This window comes from Paralichthys olivaceus, chromosome 8, assembly GCF_024713975.1.
Source record: "Paralichthys olivaceus isolate ysfri-2021 chromosome 8, ASM2471397v2, whole genome shotgun sequence".
In the NCBI taxonomy this organism is placed as follows: Eukaryota; Metazoa; Chordata; class Actinopteri; order Pleuronectiformes; family Paralichthyidae; genus Paralichthys; species Paralichthys olivaceus.
In genome coordinates, this window is record NC_091100.1 from 16,496,288 (window position 1) to 16,517,165 (window position 20,878).

The 20,878-nt window shown below is 40.3% G+C and overlaps 2 protein-coding genes across 2 annotated transcripts in view; one reads left to right on the forward strand and one right to left on the reverse strand.

The window, feature by feature from the left end:
• Positions 1–864: 864 nt before the first annotated feature.
• Positions 865–5,939, reverse strand: psmd12 (proteasome 26S subunit, non-ATPase 12). Its single transcript, XM_020084498.2, has 11 exons — positions 5,687–5,939; positions 5,239–5,298; positions 4,597–4,725; positions 4,363–4,470; positions 3,996–4,100; positions 3,640–3,789; positions 3,338–3,472; positions 3,042–3,154; positions 2,563–2,737; positions 1,741–1,818; positions 865–1,291 (listed from the first exon to the last, which is right to left on the reverse strand). Exons 1-11 carry the CDS (start codon positions 5,804–5,806, stop codon positions 1,082–1,084), a joined length of 1,383 nt encoding a protein of 460 aa, XP_019940057.1. The 5' UTR covers positions 5,807–5,939; the 3' UTR covers positions 865–1,081.
• A 5,553-nt stretch (positions 5,940–11,492) lies between these two features.
• LOC109627681 (phosphatidylinositol transfer protein cytoplasmic 1) overlaps positions 11,493–20,878 on the forward strand; it is a 69,837-nt gene continuing 60,451 nt past the window's right edge. Inside the window, exon 1 of the mRNA XM_020084410.2 lies at positions 11,493–11,769. Coding sequence (XP_019939969.1) covers positions 11,722–11,769 — 48 coding nt within the window. The 5' untranslated portion in view covers positions 11,493–11,721. The remainder of the gene's footprint in view (positions 11,770–20,878) is intronic.

Below are 20,878 nucleotides of genomic sequence, written 5' to 3' on the forward strand. Positions count from 1 at the left end.
TACTGTATCACTTCCTCTTCCGCACTGAGCTGTCAGAATAATAGGTCAGAACAGATTCATTTTCACTGTGAAACTGGAGGAATGAAAAATTCATTTCTACAAGTCTGCAACTTCATTGATATTTTCCAGACTTCAGTTGTACTGATAAACACGTGCAACTATTTTTCTGCAACTAAAAATGTGATTGTTTTACACCATTAACACCTTCATTAATGAGTGCTGCTCAAGCAAATGTGATCCCTCATTTAATGTCTTGATGATAACTGTCTAACTTACAAAGGTGTTGAAATCTAGAAAAGCGAAAGTGCATGTTTCACTGTATTTGTCACCAGTCTGTAAGTGGTGGACATCTAACTGACTGACTTTAGGCTGTATTCATCAAAATATAAGTGTAAATGGTTGTATTTCTATATTGCTTTTCAGCATCTTGCCCAATGACACTTGCAGATTGGAAGACTGGGGATTGAACTTCCGATCTTCTGGTTGGAAAACAACCGCTCTACCCCTCAGCCACAGTGTATAAAAAAATACTAGGTTAAAATAACCAGAATTTCCAGATCAGTAACAACAGTTAAAGGGTTTGTTTATTTCTATGAACTGAATTTTGATAATTAATATTAATTAATTCAACTGTATTGGATAGAACATTTTTTATGGACTCAGATGATGCAACCTTCTACAAAATATATTGTGTTGCAGTTGTGTTAAAGACAAAATCCTTGACATATTGTAACGCATGCCAATCTGCATACAATGATTGACTAAACAAGAGTCAATATTGTTTACATTGGTAAGAAGACATAAAAAAAACAGATATTAGCCAAGATCCAGTCTCTGTGAGCTCTTACAGAAAGAAGCAAAGAGGAGGGGCGCTCATGTGTTTATTGTCGATGTTTTAACAGACAGTAAAAAATGAACACAGTTGAGTTGCTGTGTATGTGCTGCACAATTTTCTCCATTTATGACGTCGGAATAATGCTGCATTCACAGTCCGCTAATATATTGTATATTCAAAGACATTTCCACAGAGGGATTAACAAAAAATATGGATCAAAACAAAAAACAACATATTTCTCCTTTTTCACTGCAGGTTGTGGATCATCTCTTCCTTGGCAATGAGATGAGTGGTCTTGTTGACCAGAGACATGAGAGAGTTGAGTTTGTGCGACCAGTCGTTGAGCAGGTCGTTGGGGTCTTTTGGCCTCTGAAAGTTGATGATGCCGGCCAGCCGGTCGACCTTGGCGTAGATGGTCTTGTTCACAACAAGGCTGGACAGGAACTCTTCAGATTCCTGATAAAATATTGGAGCACAAGGACATTGTATTAGGATTTTTCTTTTTTTTCTTTTTTCATCCAAATCCTGCAAATTTACAGTACTTCTTTGGCTGAAATAAGGAAGCTTTTTTACGTCAACATAATCAGAACCTCACAATGAAACAACTTATTTTATAATATATATAATATAAATATTTATAATGTTTTTGGAAATCAAGTTAGTTGTACCTAGTTGTCTCAACTATTACCACTCAATTGATAATTTCATACATTTGCGATTCATGCAAGTAGATGATGCAGTAGTCAATCACCGTACTGTATTTCAGAATATCTGATAAATATTTTCTTTACTTTAGTGAAGCCATGACAAAAATACATGTAATCCATCAAAAAAAATCAGTTCTTTTCTGTGCTGTTATTGGGAGCATCACTTTGCTCGATCTATTCAGTAAAACTGTTGCTTACATCAATGGAGAGGTCAAGGAGTCCAGCCATCCTCTTCATTGAGATTCTGGTGTAATATTTGGCCATTATTCTGATGTTCTGGGGGAAAAGGCAGAAACTATATTAATATACATATCTGCAGTTAAACAGCGAGGATTTCAGATCACAACCACACAAACCGGTTGGACCTAATAAACACAGTATCTTAAAGCTTCAGTGTGGAGAATTTAGTTACAACTAGAGGTGAAATTGTATATTGCAGCTGAAAACTCCTCATCTCACCCTCCCCTTCCCAGCATGTAGGAAAAACTGCGGTGAACTTCAGTTGTTATGAAAACTCAAAAGGTTTTAGTTTGTCCAGTTTGGACGACAGTAAAAAACGTGGTGGCCTCCTCAGAGAGGACCTCCCTCCATGTAAATATATAACGTTTTTAGATATAAAGAGCCCATTCTATGTTAAAGAAAACAACAAGTCATACCATTTAGATGAAACACACCAGTGAAAACATCACTAGGATTATTTTATATTCAATTTCTGCCAAAAATCCCTTTCACCTAAATCTTACACACTGGACCTTTAAGTAGGTTTTCAAAAAATAGCAGGTTGTCTTGTAATTTAGGATTAAACAATTATGTCACACAGTCAATCACAAAATTAGTTTCACTTGTCCTTTACTATTGTCTAAATGTACTGTATAAAAGGCAACTCGAGTTATGTTTTTATAACTAATGTAAATGACAACCCTCCAAAAGGATGTGGAAAAATACATATTTTCACAATATACAAGTTCTTATTTTATTGCTGTATTTTCAAATTTAGATGAGCAGACTTTTGTGACTTACATGCTCCACCACTCTGTTCTTCAAGTCCTTCCACCTTTTCTCCCCCTCCTCTACATAAGCAAAGACGTCTGTGGCAGGGCTATCAGTTGAACCCTCTCTCAGCTCCTTCCCATAATCCTCTACCAGGGCAGCCCAGCGCATCAGCTCCATAGTGGTGAACTGCTTCAGAAGGTCCCTGGGAATAGAGGAGAACTATGTTGAAAACTCCCTGGCGTTCGCAACTTGCAGAGGGCATGCACGTGACATCACCATTTGTGACAGTTGCTATGGTTAATTCCCCTTAGCAGAAAACAAGGACACACAATTAAATCTTCAGACCACCAACTGGCAAATATGTCAAGTCATACAATACATTGTCATAGTAATGTTAATGCATATTTACTATTGTAGGAATTTGGTCCAAATCACATGATTTCTGCAACTTACTCACTGAATTTAAAGTGAAACCAACAGGCCAAGAGGCAGAAAGTATGTCTTACTTGTATTTGGGGATTTCCTCCAGTTTCTTGTCTGCACTGATTCTGTGCACAAGGTCTGACTGCTCATTATCATAAGGAGAAAGAATCACGTACAGCACCACACTCTTCAGGGCCTGAAAGACAAATGTATTGATTGTTTTCAACAGGCAACGAGTAAAGTAGTTTTGGAGCAGGTATTTTATTGTTATATGTGAGCTACTGTTATTACAAATGTAATGTTTCCTCTGCAGCCATGTTACTGTAAACAAGCAGAAATATACTTTACTGTGTTCTGCATCCACACTAAGCCCATGTACCTGCTGCCACTTGCTGCTGTCTTCCAAGATGCAGGGCGTGTCATAAATGGCCCGGTAGTGTTTGCAGATAGAAAGATAGGAGCCCTCGTGCTGGTCCACCTGAATCATCAGGTTGTAATACTTGAGCTTCAACTCCTAAAATTTCCCAAGGGACAAAAAGAAGAGTTATACACAAACCTACTCTGCTCAGATCAACCGAGGGAAAAAACATGCAGGAAAATCACTGAATGTATTTCAAATGGAGGTCGCTCAACGTGAGCGACCACAGCAGGATTTTGTTCTACTCGTGGCCTTTTTCTTACCTCACTGCCCTCCTCTTGGAAGAATTTGGTGTTAATTTTCTTGCTGATGATCTGAGTGCGAATGTAATCCTTGACAGCAATGCAGAGCCTCATCTGTTCCAAGATAAACTCTGCCTTCTCCTTTTTCTCCATGGAGCCATATGTCTCCACCTGAGCCGGGAAAACATTTTCTAAGCACTCTGTGTACAGCAGGCCATGTGAATTTGCATATTTTATGAATATATAAATGTGATGACACAAAACATCAACATGTCCAAATCCATTTCCCCTAAGAATCCAATTCTTTTAAACATTTTAACACAACTTTACAGTATTTTCTCAATGTTACTTCTTTACAAAAGTAGCCAGTCTCTTACCTGAAGTTCCTGAAGGATGGAAGCAGCTTCTTTCACCTCACCGCTCTGCTCCTTGATACCGGCCAAGGTCTTTGTCAGCCTGGCCCGTTCAATCTCGACATAGATCTGTGGAGGACATGGTCAGTGTATAAGGGAGGAGGATGGGACTTATGTTACAGTACAATGGTTCTTCACCAATAACCCTATATATATACATATATATATAAACCTGACAACATTCGCATCCACCCCTCTGAGGGAGACCCTCTTTAATGGTGTGAGTGAGTGGTTTTGCAGTACTTATTTGGAGAGTAGTTCAAGTCCATACTTATTCGTTTATGCATTTAGTTTACAACCCTGTAACAAAACACAGAAACACTTTCCAGACCTTGCCAGCTGTCACTGTGCGAAGTGTGTCTATGAGTCTCAGCTTGATGGTCAGATCGGTCACAGTATCCACATACTTGTAACATTCTTGTACCATTTTTGCAACAGCCTGATAAGAAAGAGAACACAACATAATTTAGATGATGGTAATGAAATCTGATTTAAAAAAAAAAAACAATGCAGTAAATCTTGCGTGTTTGAAGTCTTGTGATTTTTGGAAAAAGTAGTATTTGACCTGTTTGAGCTGACTCCTCCTTTTGGTGAGCAACATGATGTTTTCATTCAGTGCGTCCCAGTCCTTGGCTTCATAACACATCTGAACCACAGCAACCAGTATTCTGGAGGTGGACACCATGTCTGATGCCTGAGAAAGAGTTGACAGCAGATAAGCAAACACACAGACTACAATATAAACAAATATTACATTAAACTCACAATGTGCATAAAATGGTCTTGTACAATTTTGATGATGGGGCACACCCACTGTAATCTTACCAGAGGAGTCATTTTTTAAGAATGTTGGCTACTGTGGTTTTGTACTATGGCCAACACTTGTTACAAGATCTCAGAGGACTCGTTCTAAAAGGATGTGATAATTTTGTATTAAATTATATGAAAGTGGGATCAGAGCTAGTGTAAGGTCATTTATGCAGCTTTACTTAGTTCGAGAAGATTTCACAGGTTGAAATCTGCTTGACCAACTTCATTAGAGTGAGGCTGAGTGAGAATTGCAATGTAAAACTTGTCATGGGTTGACAAATAATGCCACCTTATGTATTTAACACATTTATGATATTCTTATTAGGAGCTACACCTCTAAATATATCTAAAAAAAGAGAAAGTAAACAAATTGTGCCAAATAAATTTGCTAACTTACTGTTCTGGTTTGTTTCTCCAATGACAACAAGCTCTCAACGGCCTCCTGTAGTTTCCCCTCCTGCAGCAGAAAAATACACAAACTTCACGTCAGCTACATCCATTACTTACGTTATTATATCTTTGATTTGTGTTATTAGTACACAACATTACAGGCACTCCGTGTGGCTAGCAAGTTAGCTATGCTGCCAATGACAAGACTGCTACTACTGCTAGCATCTTAGCTTCACACACAAACGAGCAGGTGGAAATAAACGCGTGACACTAATGTGTGAATTACAAAAGAAACATGTTAAAATGATGAGTAATCTTCACTGAAGACGTTGGTTAGTGGGAACAACACGTTTCCAGGTAGTGCTAGAGCCAGTGTGTGCTAGCTTGGATGCTAACACAGTGGTGCTGCTGCACCATGACTCAGCCGGCGCTGGCCTCCTTCACTCTCCGCTTACTTTAGCCATTTTCTCGCACTCCGGGAGACGCTGGTCCACAGTCGCGCTGTAGTCGATCTCCATCTTCACGATCTTGCCATCGGATCGCTCGGATCGCTCCTCGGTCACGTTTGCAGCCATCGTACAGACACAGGAGACAGGAGACTGGACTTTTTCTCTTCTCGCGACCAAACTCAGCCGAGCAGTATTATGCTTGTCAAATGAACGGGACGGGAGGGGCGGCCAATCAGAGGAGAGAGCCAAACAGCTGCCCGAGGCGCCTGAAGGACCCACTGAGGACCCACAATAACATGTTTATCGTTTATCATGTGAAGGACTCCTGTTTCAAAATAACAGAACTGTAACAAAACAAAAGACCCAGTAGACATCAGATATGAAACTTTGAAGTTAACATAGTACAAGTACTCACCAACAAGACAAAACTACAGGATGTAATTATACAGGAAGTTTTAGTGCGAAAATGCAGCAAATAATATATATGTGTGTATATATATACATATATATGTGTGATTGAACAGCTTCAAAAGTTGGTTCCAAGAAAGTGATAACGATTAACTATTAAAAATGAAAGATTATTCGCTCCTGTCAAAATCATATTTTTTTATTTGTATTAAAACTTCAAAATGCATAACTAAAAAGTATCTACAGAAGAGCTATATGATTTTTTACACAAATGAGAAAATTCATGAAATGAACTGGGAAAACATCTGAATGATGGTACCAGTGTTATTTAACATCATAAGAATTTAATAGTCTTATGAATCTAGACATAAAGATATATTCAGATGGTGAACCAGTTTTCAATGTTAATGTAGAATAAGGACTTTCTGGACAGATCTTTGGTTTGGTGGGATTAAAAGATAATGAACTCACAGACAGGATGGCTACAAGAGAACTAATTGTAGTCATATTATGGACATGACACATAAAGGCAGAATATATGAGCACAATTGTTTTTACAGAAGAAGTAGTGGAGAGATAAAGGTTTAATCACATTGGTTCAAATAAGTCAGGACTGTTTTGAAAAGAAATAAGAAATAATAATTATTACAGTTAGTTGATGTGGAGAAAGTCCTCATATAAAATGCAACACATCAGTATTTCTCTGTCTTAAACTCAGTGGAGGAAAATATAATGTAATATATGACATGCTTACAGGAGGAAAGGCTTGAATTACTTGGGCTGTCATTGTGTGAGCTAATGTTGATGGATTCACTCATTTAATCTATTTGCTAGGCACTTTACTTTTAATTTACTTATTGTAAGTCGCTTTGGACAAAATCGTCTGCTAAATGCCCTAAATGTAAATTTGCCAGAGGTACTATCCGACAATCAGGCTTTACAAGTCTGAAAGGTTTTTTTCTATTCATTTATTTTTATCTTCCCGTAGGAGAAAACACTCTCTCTGACATTACAGCTCTATTTAAAAGCACATAGAATGACACATTTCAATACAATTATTGGAAAAATACAAATGGACAAAGAACACAATGAATAGACAATATTAACATAAAGAAATTAAAAGTGCTACACTTGTGTTCATCTATAAAAGTGAGGAAAGCAATGAATGAGGAACTTTGTGAATGGACAAGAGCACATGAATGAACACAGAAGGCAATGACATCAGCCCACCAGTAGATGTCCCTTTGATGTGTGCGTTCCAGTCTTCACACAGTTCAGTGCTCTGAAAGGCTCCAGTGCCCTCCTAAATAAAGCTAATGTGGGTCAGTGATTTTCCTGCTGGTGGCAGAGAAAGCCCCTAAGCCCAGAGCTAAAACTCAGTTTGATCCCAGTGCAGGCTTCCACAATACGGAACCGGAACACTGATTGTATAGGCAAAATCAAAATATTATAGAGTATATTCAGCCTTAATAGAAAGAAGTCAGTTTGTGGATTAAGTGAAGACTTGAAAGGCCATAATCACCATATTATAATACAATCATTATTTTTTTCAATATGATGACAATAACAGGGCAAAAACAGACATAGCTCACAACAAGACAATGTTTCACCTTTGTAAAAAGTGGGACATGCAGAATTAGGTCTTTGTGGCAATTTTCAGCTCATTGGTTTGTTTGGTATTATTGATGCCAAACACTGGTTCAGATAACATCAGGCTCCAATCTGCTTTCTAACTAACACAGACCTTATTGAAATAGCTGGGTCACCATTAGATTGTGGCTAGTTGTTTCAAAGATACCACTCACATGAAAGCCTGTCACTGCCCCAGACCTGGTATTTTTTCAAAAGTGGTTCATGTTACTAAACACAAGGGTGGGAATTGATGAAAACTTTGTTTAATTGCTCACCCAGCTATCCTCGTGCCTGGTGATATCTCTCTTTTTTGGGTAGGGGTGAGGCTTTGACTGAACAGCTGATTTTAAGGAGACAGACAGGATCTGTGTGAAGAGAGAGAGTGGGATACAACACACAACTAGAATGGTATTCAGACAAAGGCATATCTCCACCAAGGCCCTGCAGACCCTGTAGGAAACTATACATCTAAATTCACTGCATACAAATTGTACAAATTTTATTAATTGTTATCTGAGAAATCAAAGATCTACACGCAAATTGACAACCAAGTTTATTACTGTCAAGTTTGGAGTTTGTACCTCCAATAGTTTTTTGCATAATCTCACTAACAGACAAACCAACAAAAAAACATAACATCCTTGGTGGAGGTAGCAATGTTCCACAGCTGGATTCAAATCACTGATCTTGGATTTATGTGAAAGGTGCTTCATATTATGAAAACCGATATGTCTTAGGACATCTCTTATCAAGATGTCTCAATGCATCTAGAGGAAAATCTTATTTTTCTAAGACATGTCCATAAAACTTAAAGAAAAAGAGTTGTCTTTATAATACTAACAATGTCCAAGGACGGTGTCATGGCAACCTATTCAGAACCCTGGTAGAAAGGTTGCTTGATTGCTTTTTTAATGGACGATTTACAGTAATTCCGATGTATATACTTATCTGCTACTACAACTCCAACAACTTTTACTCAAATTATTGATTTAATCATGAAACCTAAAAAAAAGCATGTGTATGACACCGCTGTCAGACAATACTCTACAGAAACCCTTTAATGTGAAGTAAAATGTTGCATTGTTGTTATGGTTCCATTAGTCATCCCGTTACTAACATTAAGAAACTTACACACACTCACCACATTCGCAATGAAATTTTACTTGTGTTGCATATTTTATTCCTGTGAATGCTTTGTGAATAATTTCCTCATATAAAAGCACCCATACGATCAGTCGATCTGCTTCATGGTGCTGCTCACATAGTGTTTGGGGATTAAGTGGAAGCTTTAAATTCAAAGTCTATCTCAGAGGGTTTGACATGTTGGCATGAATATACAGTATTTCGTATGGAAGTGCTGAATGTTTGCTGACAGTGGAAAATCTTGTTTGTCAGCATCTTCGTCACATAAATATTAATGTGAGTTTTGCTGAGTACGGCCAAAAATATCAAAGGCATACAAGCTGACAGTTACATAGTTCTCTCTATTTTGACACACAAGGTAACTGTGGCTAATTTTACTCACAGGAAGATAGTGATCACAGATGCTTTCTTGTCACTGGGCTGAGGTACAGGACGTTGTATCCCTCAGTGTAACTGACAAATACAAGTGTGTGTGTGTGTGTGTGTGTAAAGGCATTCTGTGTGTGTTGTTCAGGTGTTACTCATGTTGTGGGGACCTACATCTGTTTACAGTCACATTGTGGGGGGCTTGTCTTCCCTACGAGGAAAAAGCAAGTGTCAGTCAATTTGAAGGTCAAGACCAATTTCAAGTTGAGATTAGTTTAAGTTTATATTTGGGTTTAGGTTAAATGGATCAAAACTTGAAAACATGGGTGTGTTTTTTTTTTTTTTTTTACGTTTGAGGAAGTGGGCGCCATTTACTTCAATTGTATTGGATTTGGCTGCGATGCTGTTTACACTGAAACTCCAAAAGTGTTTTGTGGACTCAAACACTTCACCCACCCCTCCATCGGCATAGTGGTGCATTTTCATCTTTCGGTAAACTATCACGTTGAAGTTAGAGTTAGTTTCAGTTGCGGTTTAGGGTAGGTTGAGGTTAAGTCAGAGTTTAAGTTTAGGTTTAGATTAAGGTTAAGGTTAACTTAGGTTAAGGTTAGGTTAAGGTTAGGTTAAGGTTAGGTTAAGGTTAGGCAAGTGGTAATAAGGAATAAGGAGAAAGAGTAAGTCTCCAGGAAATCAATGTAGGTCAATGTAATGTCCTCTGAAATCTTGGAGACCCAACTGTGTGTGTGTGTGTGTGTGTGTGTGAGAGTGACAGATGTGCATGTGCTCTGTGAAGCAGTGAGGTGATGTTTCCTGTACTGTGGCTGATGTATGTCAGCGGGGCCCTGGCTGGAGGCAGGACAGGGGCAGGGGCTTCTGCTGCTTCTTTTTCCGACTCCTCTGCTTTCACAACCGGAGGAAGACAAACCACAGAAAGCAGAGATCCTCTTCCTCCTCCTCTTCCTCCTCCACCTCCTCCTCCTCCTCCTCCTTCTTCTTCTTTTTCTTCTCCTTCTTCTTCTTCTCCTGCCCCTCTCTGACTTTTTGCCTCCATGAAACTTTGACAACAAGAAGTTCAACATCTGATTATGTTTTTGAACAACACATATTCGAACAACACATATTTCCTTTCTCAGCAATGTGGTCACTTCACTTCTAGCAGTAACCCTGGTAGACCTGTGTGTGCAGGGTAATAGCATGAGGCAATGTCACATCCGGTCAAACATTTCAAAGTAAAAGTGCTCTACACTTTATTAATAGAATAACGGATGAAAAGTCCTTATTTTTATAGTAAGAGAATCATTCGAAGATTGGAATGATGTGGTTTGGTATCTTGTGTCACAAGGGGAAGTGGGTGAGATGGTCTGGCCCTCCTGGTCCCTTTCTTGGGGAAATGTATTCTCTTTTAGTGGTGAAATGTCCGTAACAATTTTGAAATCAACATAATCTGCATTCTTGTACCCAGTGGTGGATTTATGAATTTTAGGGGTCATAAAGCTGCCACAATTTACACAGAGAGGCCAATATATGTCCAACATTCATGGACAATTCCTGATTTAGTAACGTGCACATTGAAGTCATTGCTAGTTTACTGTTAGCTACTGTATATGGCTTTGAGCATATCATTGAATGTATTTTGAAAAACGTTTAAGCACATTGTGTACCTCAAAAAAGCTTAGAAAATTAAAAGTTGTCAGATTTATTGTTAGTATTGGTAGTAAGAGACTATTTCTTTAAGACTCACCACACTTCAGGGGCCAACAAAATTCTGGCTCTGGCCCTCACGACCCTCCTACCTGGGCCCTTCTTAGGGCCTGGTCACACATTGCTGAATATTTCAAAGGCAAACCCTTGCCTTCTGTTTACATCCAAACTGAGAGAGGGAGAAGGAGAATTAAATATTTGTACCCTGTGGCGAGGCAAATCGCAGCATGGCTTCACGTGGTGTTGAAATCAGGTAATCTCCGCAGTGGAATTACTATGTTACAATTTCTACGCCGTTGAATCTTGAACATTTGTGTAAGGCTTTCATCTCTGGAGAAACTCCGGACCAAATTCTCCAGACATCCTCCAGAGGTCAGGTCTGAAAACAGCTTTTCTTAACGCACAATTTGATTCAGGTTTTTGTTTCTGAATAGCAGACACGAGGACTATATTCTGCAGAATTCTAGCTGGATACATTTCACACTCTTATTTTGAAGCCACGACTCCCTAGTTTTCCGGCTACTTGCATGTGACTTGACTCCTCAGCGTGATAGGAGGGGACGATCCTGAACCTCTCACCCCCCCACCCCCCCCTCCACCGCAGCAGCAGAGAGGGTCCGCTCGGCACCGATGAAACTACTCAGCCACAACTCGGGGTGTATCTCCTCCTCCCACATGCGCTGACACGTCTCCAGGTATTACACACATCCCGTCGGGCGGCAGCAGCAGGGAGCGTCCACTTTGGCCGGTGTGACACATAGTGAACACATTTCCAGAGACGCGCGGAAGAGATGTTGCTGAAGGAGTACAGGATATGCATGCCCCTCACCGTGGAGGAGGTAAGTTTGCTCTCCGCTGCTGCCCTTCTACTCCTCTTTTTTTTCTTTCTGTCGGCTGTGGTCCAGCCGCTGCCCCGGACCTCTCTCACCCCCTCGCGGGATGTGCAGACCCGCACATGTGGCAGGAGGAGTGAGAGAAACAGATGAAGTCCCTGCAATCCGTCCTGCTGAGCTCAAGTTGACTCTTCTGTTTGTTCGATCACACTCAGATTAAAGAACTACGCTGGTCCTGAGTATAGCCTGGATCAGTGAGATGGAAAACAAACAGCACGGTTCACACCACAGGAAACATTTCCATCAGTTGATAGTCTATAGATTGATGATGAGATGATGTTAGAATAACATAAATTGGGATTATTATTATTATTATCATTACTTTTATTGTGATCGGCTCCTTAAAGACGCACTACAAGACCATTGTTACACACACACACACACACACACACACACACACACACACAAGCCTATGTTAATCACTTTGCTTTAAATTCATGCTGTCCCATTGGTTTCATAGAAGTGCTTCAATCTCTTCTGATTCTGATTCTGATCTCCACACACACAGAATTGCGCAGCTATCTTTACTAGTACTTCCATTCATTCCAGTTCCATTCATTGTGGACAGCCTGACATAAACCTTATCCTTAACCATGACCAATTCATGCCTAAGCTTAACCAAACCACTAGTCACATCTTACCAAGGGCCGGAGAAATTCAGTTTTGCCAGGCTTTGGTCAACCGGTCCTGACAAGTGTTTATTATGCTGGAAAAGGTCCTATGGAGGTAAAACACACACACACACACACACACACACACACACACACACACACACAAATCACCTTGCATTTAATGAATGCCGCCCCATTGGTTGCACTTACTGACACTAACACAACACTTAGCGAGGCCCCTCCACACGCTGTGTTTTCGTGCTATATAACCGTGCCGCACTTGTGCCGCTCTGATTATTACCTGAGAGAAAGGGCCATTGTCTGCATTCAGCCTATATGTCTATATTTGGTTTTTTACAATTCAGGTCTAAAAATAGAAGGTGTAGATGAATGCTCTCTTGTCCTGGCATGCACAGCCATACAACACAATAGCTCCTTTTTCAATTATCACCCATGTCATTGTTTTCTTAATCATCTCCAAGGCTTGTGTTTTTGTAGTTGTGTGGGTTTTGGTGGTCTTTCTTATAGCTGAAGGCCGGTAGGTAGTCAGGTGGAATTATGGTCTCGCTGCAGCGGAACGTCTCGACTGACATTTTGTGAGTTTCAGATCGTGAGTTGAAAGAGAGGAAGAGATGGAGGCAGGCAAAAAAAATAAACAACTGCTTGCTCTCGAATGTTTTTCTTGCAATGTCTTGCTCCACTGATGCTGTGAATATTCTGCACCAGCATGTGTAACCTCCTCTGAACCGCATCAAGTTTATGTGCTGTTCTCTCGGGACTGGTTTAAAGGCTTTCGAGGAACTGAAGAGGATCACCGTGGATGATGTGGGATGAGAGCTCTGCCTGTTTTGTTTTGCAGGCTGACGAAAGGGCCCCACATTTATGTAATGTGTTTATCATTCTTCCTGGTCGCCACCAGGCAGCTATATTCTCTCACCACAAGCAGCGAGAAAGGTGTAACATGACTGACTCATGCAGAAACCTGTGGTCAGAGGGGAATTTCTATCCTCTAATACAAGGGTATTATGTTCTCGCATATAAATACTTTTACAGTTTGCCTGTGTGACATTGCATGTATGTGTCTCGTGTGGGTGTGAGCCGAGGGGAGTAATGAGAGTTCTTTATGTCACGTCGGGTTAACTTGTTAACAGATGGTTGTTTATGAGAAGAAGGAATAGTGAAACCAAAAAAAATGAAGCTGCTTTCAGATATGCACTGACAAGGGCTGTATGTGAGAGCACAAATGTTTGAGTTAGTTGCTCCTGACATTTTCTGGAACTTTTCCCGTGAGCTCCCTAGGAAAATGTCCCATGTGAGAATACTGCAGGAACATGTCCATAAAATTTGCAGGGAGTGAATGGGTGTGCTGACGTTACTGACATCTAGAATACAAATATCTCAAGATGAAAAAGAGGAGCCATACACACAGAAGAAACAGACAAAGATGTCAAATTAGAAAGATGTGCTACAAACAGAAACACTTGAATGTATGGGACATGTTCCTGTCCTGTGATTGTATCTGACCTCCAGTCTCCTGCTGCTTTCTTCATATGTGAAAGACAAACTCTGAAACATGTCCAAACTTTATTTTCTGGAGTTAATGTCTGAAAACAGCTTTAAACACACAGCATTGAAAACTGCTGTTAGTCCAACGAAATATCATGTTTGTAACAATTAGTTAATACTAATAATTAGAAACACTCCTCAGTTCTACTTTTAAATACACAAATGATGGATGGCACTTTGAACATTAAAAGTAAACCCATCTGCATCTGCTGCTGTAACTTCCTGTCACTGTCAGTGGCTGCAGAGAAAAACACTTCCTTTGCAGTTCAGGCCAAATCTTAACTGTGATGTGCTCAATGAAGGTCCTGCAATTTCAAACACAACAATTCTTTGTGTAGATTTGTTTAATATATATTCATGAAACTGTTAGGCCATGATGAGGATTGTTCAGAACACATGTAATGAAATAAAATCAATTTAAAGTAGAAGATAAGTGTGCAGAAGTGTGGACATGTTTCATTACAGTGGATTATGTACCACAAAGCACCCACAAGCTGTGACACTGCATTCAACATGTAACGTGGAAAAACAAGGGGTGGATGCATTAGAATCATGCATTTCAGCAAACAAGCAGTCGGACCACTACTGCTCAGGCAGCTGCATGTTGCTTCTTTTTTTTTTTTTTTTTTTAAACAATGACACAGCACTATTTGGATGAATCTCAGGAAGCAGGGTGTCATTGTCATGGTCCTAACTTAGAAAGAAGTCGACTTCATGGTCCAGAGGGAAACATAGCGGAGGCGGTGGTTTGCTCTGCTTGTTCTTATCGTGGCTGCGCACATTGAGCTGAGTGTCTCTCCTAAAAGTTCACTCCATGTTTCCTGCCTGTCCAAAAGGGGAGAGGAAGGGGGAACGGCTGGAAAGACTGACGGAAATAAAAGAAAGGGTGGAATGGGTTTGACGGTGAGCAAGGATGAAGCACTTAGGGTTGACTGCGTAGGGACTGAGCAGAAGGCACAGATGGAGGGAAAGGATGGCAGAGAGGACGGAAAGAGTAGAGGGAGGAGTGGGGGATAATGCGGGAAGTTCTGGGAGATGTCTTTTTTCTTTGAAATTCCCTACGGTCATGCACTGTGTGTGTGTGTGTGTGTGTGTGTGTGTGTGTGTGTGTGTGTGTGTGTACACTTAGATATGAAGTCATGGGGACACGCAAGGTCACGTCTCTCTGTGTATTGTCTCTGGGAAGAGATTATGGTCTGCTTCTTGGATGTGTTGCGTCACTACACTCCTACTACAGCAGATGTTGAAGCAGTGTTTATACAAGTTTAACAAACACCACACACACTAAAGAAATAATTTAGCAGCGACAGAGGGTACGAGTTGTTCTGTGAGCCACAACTCTCTGTCATCTTAATGCTCTCTCGCCTGTCTGGGTGCGTGCCCAGCATGACTCTAACGCCTTTTCCCTCTATTTTTCAATTCCCTCTTTAGTAAAGAATCAAAAGTAATGGCTTTCCTACTCTCTCTCTGAAGTCCCGGGCAGAACCATAAAAATAATCACCGCAAATGTTTTTAGCTTAAAAAAATTGTTCAACTTTGTCCTTAACATGGCATGAAGAAAAGTTATCACCATGTTTAAAGCTCACAAATTAGTTTATAGGGTTGTTCTAACACTAAGACTACATTCACACTATGTGATAATGTTAACACTGTTGCTATGTTTGTGCATGCTGTTCATACTACTATGGCGTTTTCAAACATCTAAAACAGATATAATAATGGAAATGCTGCCACTCCTGTTTTATCAGGAACAATCCAGGCATCCATTGTAGAATGGATGGGCAGAAACATGTTCGCAAATAAACCACATTTGCTGCTTCTTCTGTGAACTGAAACATACTGAAGTACACAAAAACAGACATTCCATCCCAGAATGCTCAACCTGAAGAATCACGCTAAGTGTTAGTTGACTTTCAAGCGATAGCCATATTAGTTCATATCTTGTTTGTTAAATCTTTACCAAAACCAAGAAGTAAGATCAAGTTGTGGTTCTGAGTGAGATTTTGTGGAGTTGTTACTATGAAGAAAGTGATGGAAGTCACTGCTCCCAGTCCTTATTGTTGATTCCATAGTCCTCACATATGAAAACATTTGCTCCCATGATGTTTATTATGTTATACGTAGGACCAGGATGACTCAGTATAAATCAAGAAATACAGGTCTGGAGAAGTTCAGTAACTTAGAGTTCAGTCACAAGATACTGTACCTTCTGTGTTTGGCTATTGGTTTTGAGGTTACATCTCAGAAGGGATTTAGATCTAAGTCTAACCAGAACCACTTAGCCAAGAAATAATCATTTTCGCTTTCCAGTGCCTTGGGGATAGCACCGCTCTGCTCCTCTCCTGTGAGCGGAGCCATTCATCAGCCACCGCACCCTTTTTTTTTTTTTTCTTGAAAGGATAGAGAGGTGATGCATCACGGGAGACTCAGATAGATGTTACCTTTCCTACCCTGTCTACCATTATGTCTTTCTCTGATGCAGCAGCTCTCGCTTACACCTCCCTGTCTTTGGCTGACATTCCACTTTTCAAGCTCACAAGAAAAATGCTGACATTGCCCAACCTTTAGCCGACCTGAGTCACTGTGTGCCTCCAGCAGCTCACCTGCTTTCAAAACCTGTACTCTCCCATAACATGGCTTTGGTTAATCAATACGAAGTTTTCATTGCAACTTTAATTCTGCATTCTGATAGGTCTGTCTGTGCAGTGAAAAGACCTTCGGAGACCTTCTTAGATTTGTGCTCAGACTTTCAAAGGCCCAGAATGCATTGGCTGCTCAAGGCTTTCACAAGAGCTTGTGCACTTTCAGGGGAGAGCAGAGCTGAAGCAATTCTTCATTGCAGAAGAGGAGATTCTTTTTTCCCGTTATTCGAGTGACTCAAAGCGTAAAGGCCAGTGTAAAAGACACCCATTCAGAGCTGTATAAACAGAACAGCTATGCATTTCGAGTTTATTCAGTGTAGTTGATATAAGGTTTTACCCTTTGGTTTGATCGGCTGATTGATAGGCTGTCATTTGGCAAGCACTGAGGGAATATGGCACCATCTGATATTGAAAGACTTTAATCTTCTCAGAAACATGTGCTGGGCTAATGACTCAGGGCACAGACTGGCATATGCACAGTCAACCCAAAGGTGTAACCATTTTTTACCACTATACTTGCTATTCACTGGCAGTGGAGCTTTTTCATCAAAGCTCTCAACAGATTATGGACAATGCGTCTTGACTTCCTCCCATTACTAGAAATGAGGCGAAAATATCCCAGACACTAACAATGCTTTCTTTCCCATTTGGAGCAGAATCTCCACAGTAGTGATCAGGGGATTGAGGTCCTGACTTCAGTCTCCGCTATCAATCATGACATTAAACCCGTCATGCATCAAATAAATGACTAAAACCAACCTTACAACAGTGTGATAAGAACTACCGAAAATGGCAGTAACAGTCTGAGAAAAATTGATTTGTATTTTGACTTTCTACTTTGGTTCATGCTCCTTCCACTAATATAGCCATCGAGACGGTTTGGCTTCACTTTTGAGGAACAGTTATTTTTCCATCCTTATATACGGGTTATGGTTCAAACCCAGAATCAAAGATGGTACCCAAAAGCATGTATGTAGCTTTTGGGTAAATGATGGAACAGGTAGCACGTAGGCATCTTTAATAACAAATGTAATCCTGTAATGACTTTTGAAAATGGAGGTTGTTCTTTTAGTTGCCGTCTTAGAAGATGGATTTGTTTACTCGTGGATGAATGACTATACAAATGGGAGGATATGGGGTTGGCCAGATGGATGGATGGTTGGAAGGACACCTGGGTTGTTATTTTCAAGGCATAAGCATCCCTCCTCAGTCTAGCCAGGATTCATTAGAGAAAATTAATTTCCTACAATGTAGAACAACCCACGCTTGCCAAAAACCACACTTGAATCACCGTACTAAATCGTCATTGGGGTGCACACTGTGGTGTTTACGCTGCACAGCTGCATCTGCACAGCTTATGTTGAGATATTAATATGAATGTACTGAAGACAAAAAGCTGCTTGCACTCAGAAGTGGCGTCAACACCTGATACAACACATTGTGTTGTAGTGGATCCACAAAGTACTGTAATAGGATTAGAACTGCCATGCCATATTTCTGGGTTTTTGCCCAGGAAGGATTATCATCAAATGATGTTCATAGAAATGTTTGTTCGACACACATTGTATCAGCCTTTAAACACGGCTCTGACCCATTTCAATATTTAGAGGATGAAAATCTTCACAAAAGGCTAAAGAAGGTCACATTGAGGTTGGTGTGTCTCCTTTTCCTTGTTAATTGTTTTGCATTGTATAAAAAAAACTAATTTGCGATTCCTAGTTAGTTAAAAACCTCTTTCTAATAAGACCTCTTTGACAAGATTGGTTGCCATTGTTAAGTCCCAGAGCATGTTTCCATGACGCCTGCATTTAAATTCATGTAGCCACAGGCTGGGACAACTGAAAAGCAGCAGGAACTAACAAGCAATAGCTCAGTTTGGACTTGGGGGCATCTTTCCAGCCAAATCAAGCTGCTGTCTTAGGCTAGGTAATTAAAAAAGATAGTGTCCTTGAAGGGCTGGGGGTTGCTGTGTTCAGAAAGTTATGTAATGAAATGTAATATAAAGATATGTAAAGTCAGACTACACTGTAGGGGAATCCTCCTTTCTTGTCCCCATTCACACAGGGAGGTCAGGGCTAATGGTCAAGTAGATGGATGCTCGCCAAGAAACACTTCCAAGCAAACAACATGACGTCAACGTAATTTAGCACGAACCCTGCCAAGTCATGTATTCAGAATATTGTTTTCTTACTTTATGGTTGGATCCCTCCCATCCATTCCAGGGATTGTTTAGAAAATAAGAGTCCGTTAAATGCTACTTGTTGTCTTTGGTGTCAAGGTAAGGTGCACAGCCTTTTTGCCATCTGGTATACATGACAATGCTGTGATTCAATCAACATCCCATTAACTGCCATTTACTCTCCTAAAGGAAACCATCATGGGTTGTGATGGACCATTATCCATGGATGAGGCCTCGTCTCATTTCCTAGATGACCCTGTGTGTTTGTGCATGTGTTCGGTGGAGAGGCTGTTTGGTAACACAAGAGTTACATTAGATCCTCACGCCTTGCTGACAGTCAGAGGGGCTGTTTGGCTTATCAGGAACGAATTTAGTTTGTCTCTCTCTCGTCGCACCCACACTCTGAGCTGATGTGTGCATGTTTCTATTATTTAACAGAAACAGGCGTGCACACATCACAGTGCACATCATCGTGGTCTTGTCTTTATCTTGTAAGCGGCTCAGCGACATCTCAGGACTGCAGCATCCAGCGCCGCAGTCCCAGGATGCTTAGATGAGCTCAGCGGGCTGATGAAGTGTAAGACTGGTTCCTAACATACTGAAAGAGATTAAAAACACGATGATGGTTTTTGAAAAATAAAGTGGCATGAAATGGAAAACAGTAGGGAGGGTTGCTTGGTTATTGTGCTCTGTTCTGTGTGTTTTCCTCTGAATAAAACATTAGTTTGCCAAGACTGTAACTATAAAAATAAAACAGTTAAGAAAACTACACCAGGTATGATGTCATTCCTAACATTAATTATTCAGAGGCATACTCATAAAATATCTATTAACCTGATGTCCACATTACCCAAGTTCATACGTCGTGAAGAAAAGCGCTACATTTTTACGCACTGCAGACGTTTTATGCACTTTTATATGCCTTCTGTCACCATGGAGAGAAAAAGGGGATTTCTTCAACCGACTCTCTGCTGCACAACCAAATCACAGGAGGGATAAACTGCAGCCACAGTCTGAAGGCGGCTCCTAAATCTGTAATCTGTGGCTGAAAATGTTTAGAAAGCAGCTGCTCTTGTTGCTGCGTTCAATGCTGACATTTTCTCTGTTCTTTGTGGGATCACTTGCTTAAACTGTATCTCAGGAACAGCTGAAGCAGTGGGCTGAGATTAGAATAACAACTTGTTGAATAGCAACAAGAATGAGGAATTTTAAAGTCTTTAAATTCTTGTATTTAGTACTCAAAATAATTGTAAATCAACGTGTGGTTAAAATCACCCAAATATGTACAAGTATGGTGAAAGGCTGAGTGGCTGGACAGAAGACGAGTTAATGGAGTTATTTGGGAGCTGAAGCTTCACAGTGTCTCCACAGTACTTGACGTTGGAGGCGTCCATCTGCTGCTCTAAACCAAGCACCTACAAGTAGATTTGTACACACTTCTCTGTTGTTTATCAGAGGGGTTTTACAGGCTGTGGTTGAGTGACTTTAACAGGAGTGATGACAGGGATTACAGGGAATAGTTTATTCTTTGGTTGGATGTGTTTCTTTTCTTGAAGGAGTCACAAGTCTGTGTCAATGACAGGTAGGGAGTATTGCACACAGGAATTAAGGAATTAAGGAGGATAGGTAAGATGATGACGATTTGGTGATATGACGTATGCTTTGTGGAAACATGGAAACAGCTTGTCATGTGGAATATCATATTTACATTGATCATTGTGAAGTTTTCTTTTTTGAGCAGTACTCAGCAGTGCATACATACAGTGACAGTTGTGATTCCCACATAGAGCTGATTTGTTTCCCCATTTGGTCAATGATAGCTGTGCTGCAGCAGAGTGGATCGTTCCCATTAAAACACTGAATAAAACACTAATGTATTTCAGTTTAGTTTCATTCTGTTGAAGTGTATAACTGGGATGTAACTAGTAACTAGGGATGTAGTTATTTACATTTAATCTACTGATTAGCCTTTTGATTAATGCCAGAAAATAATGAAGGATACCCATTTCATTTTCACTCAAGATGACTGCCATAGACAACATTGTACAGTGGTGAGT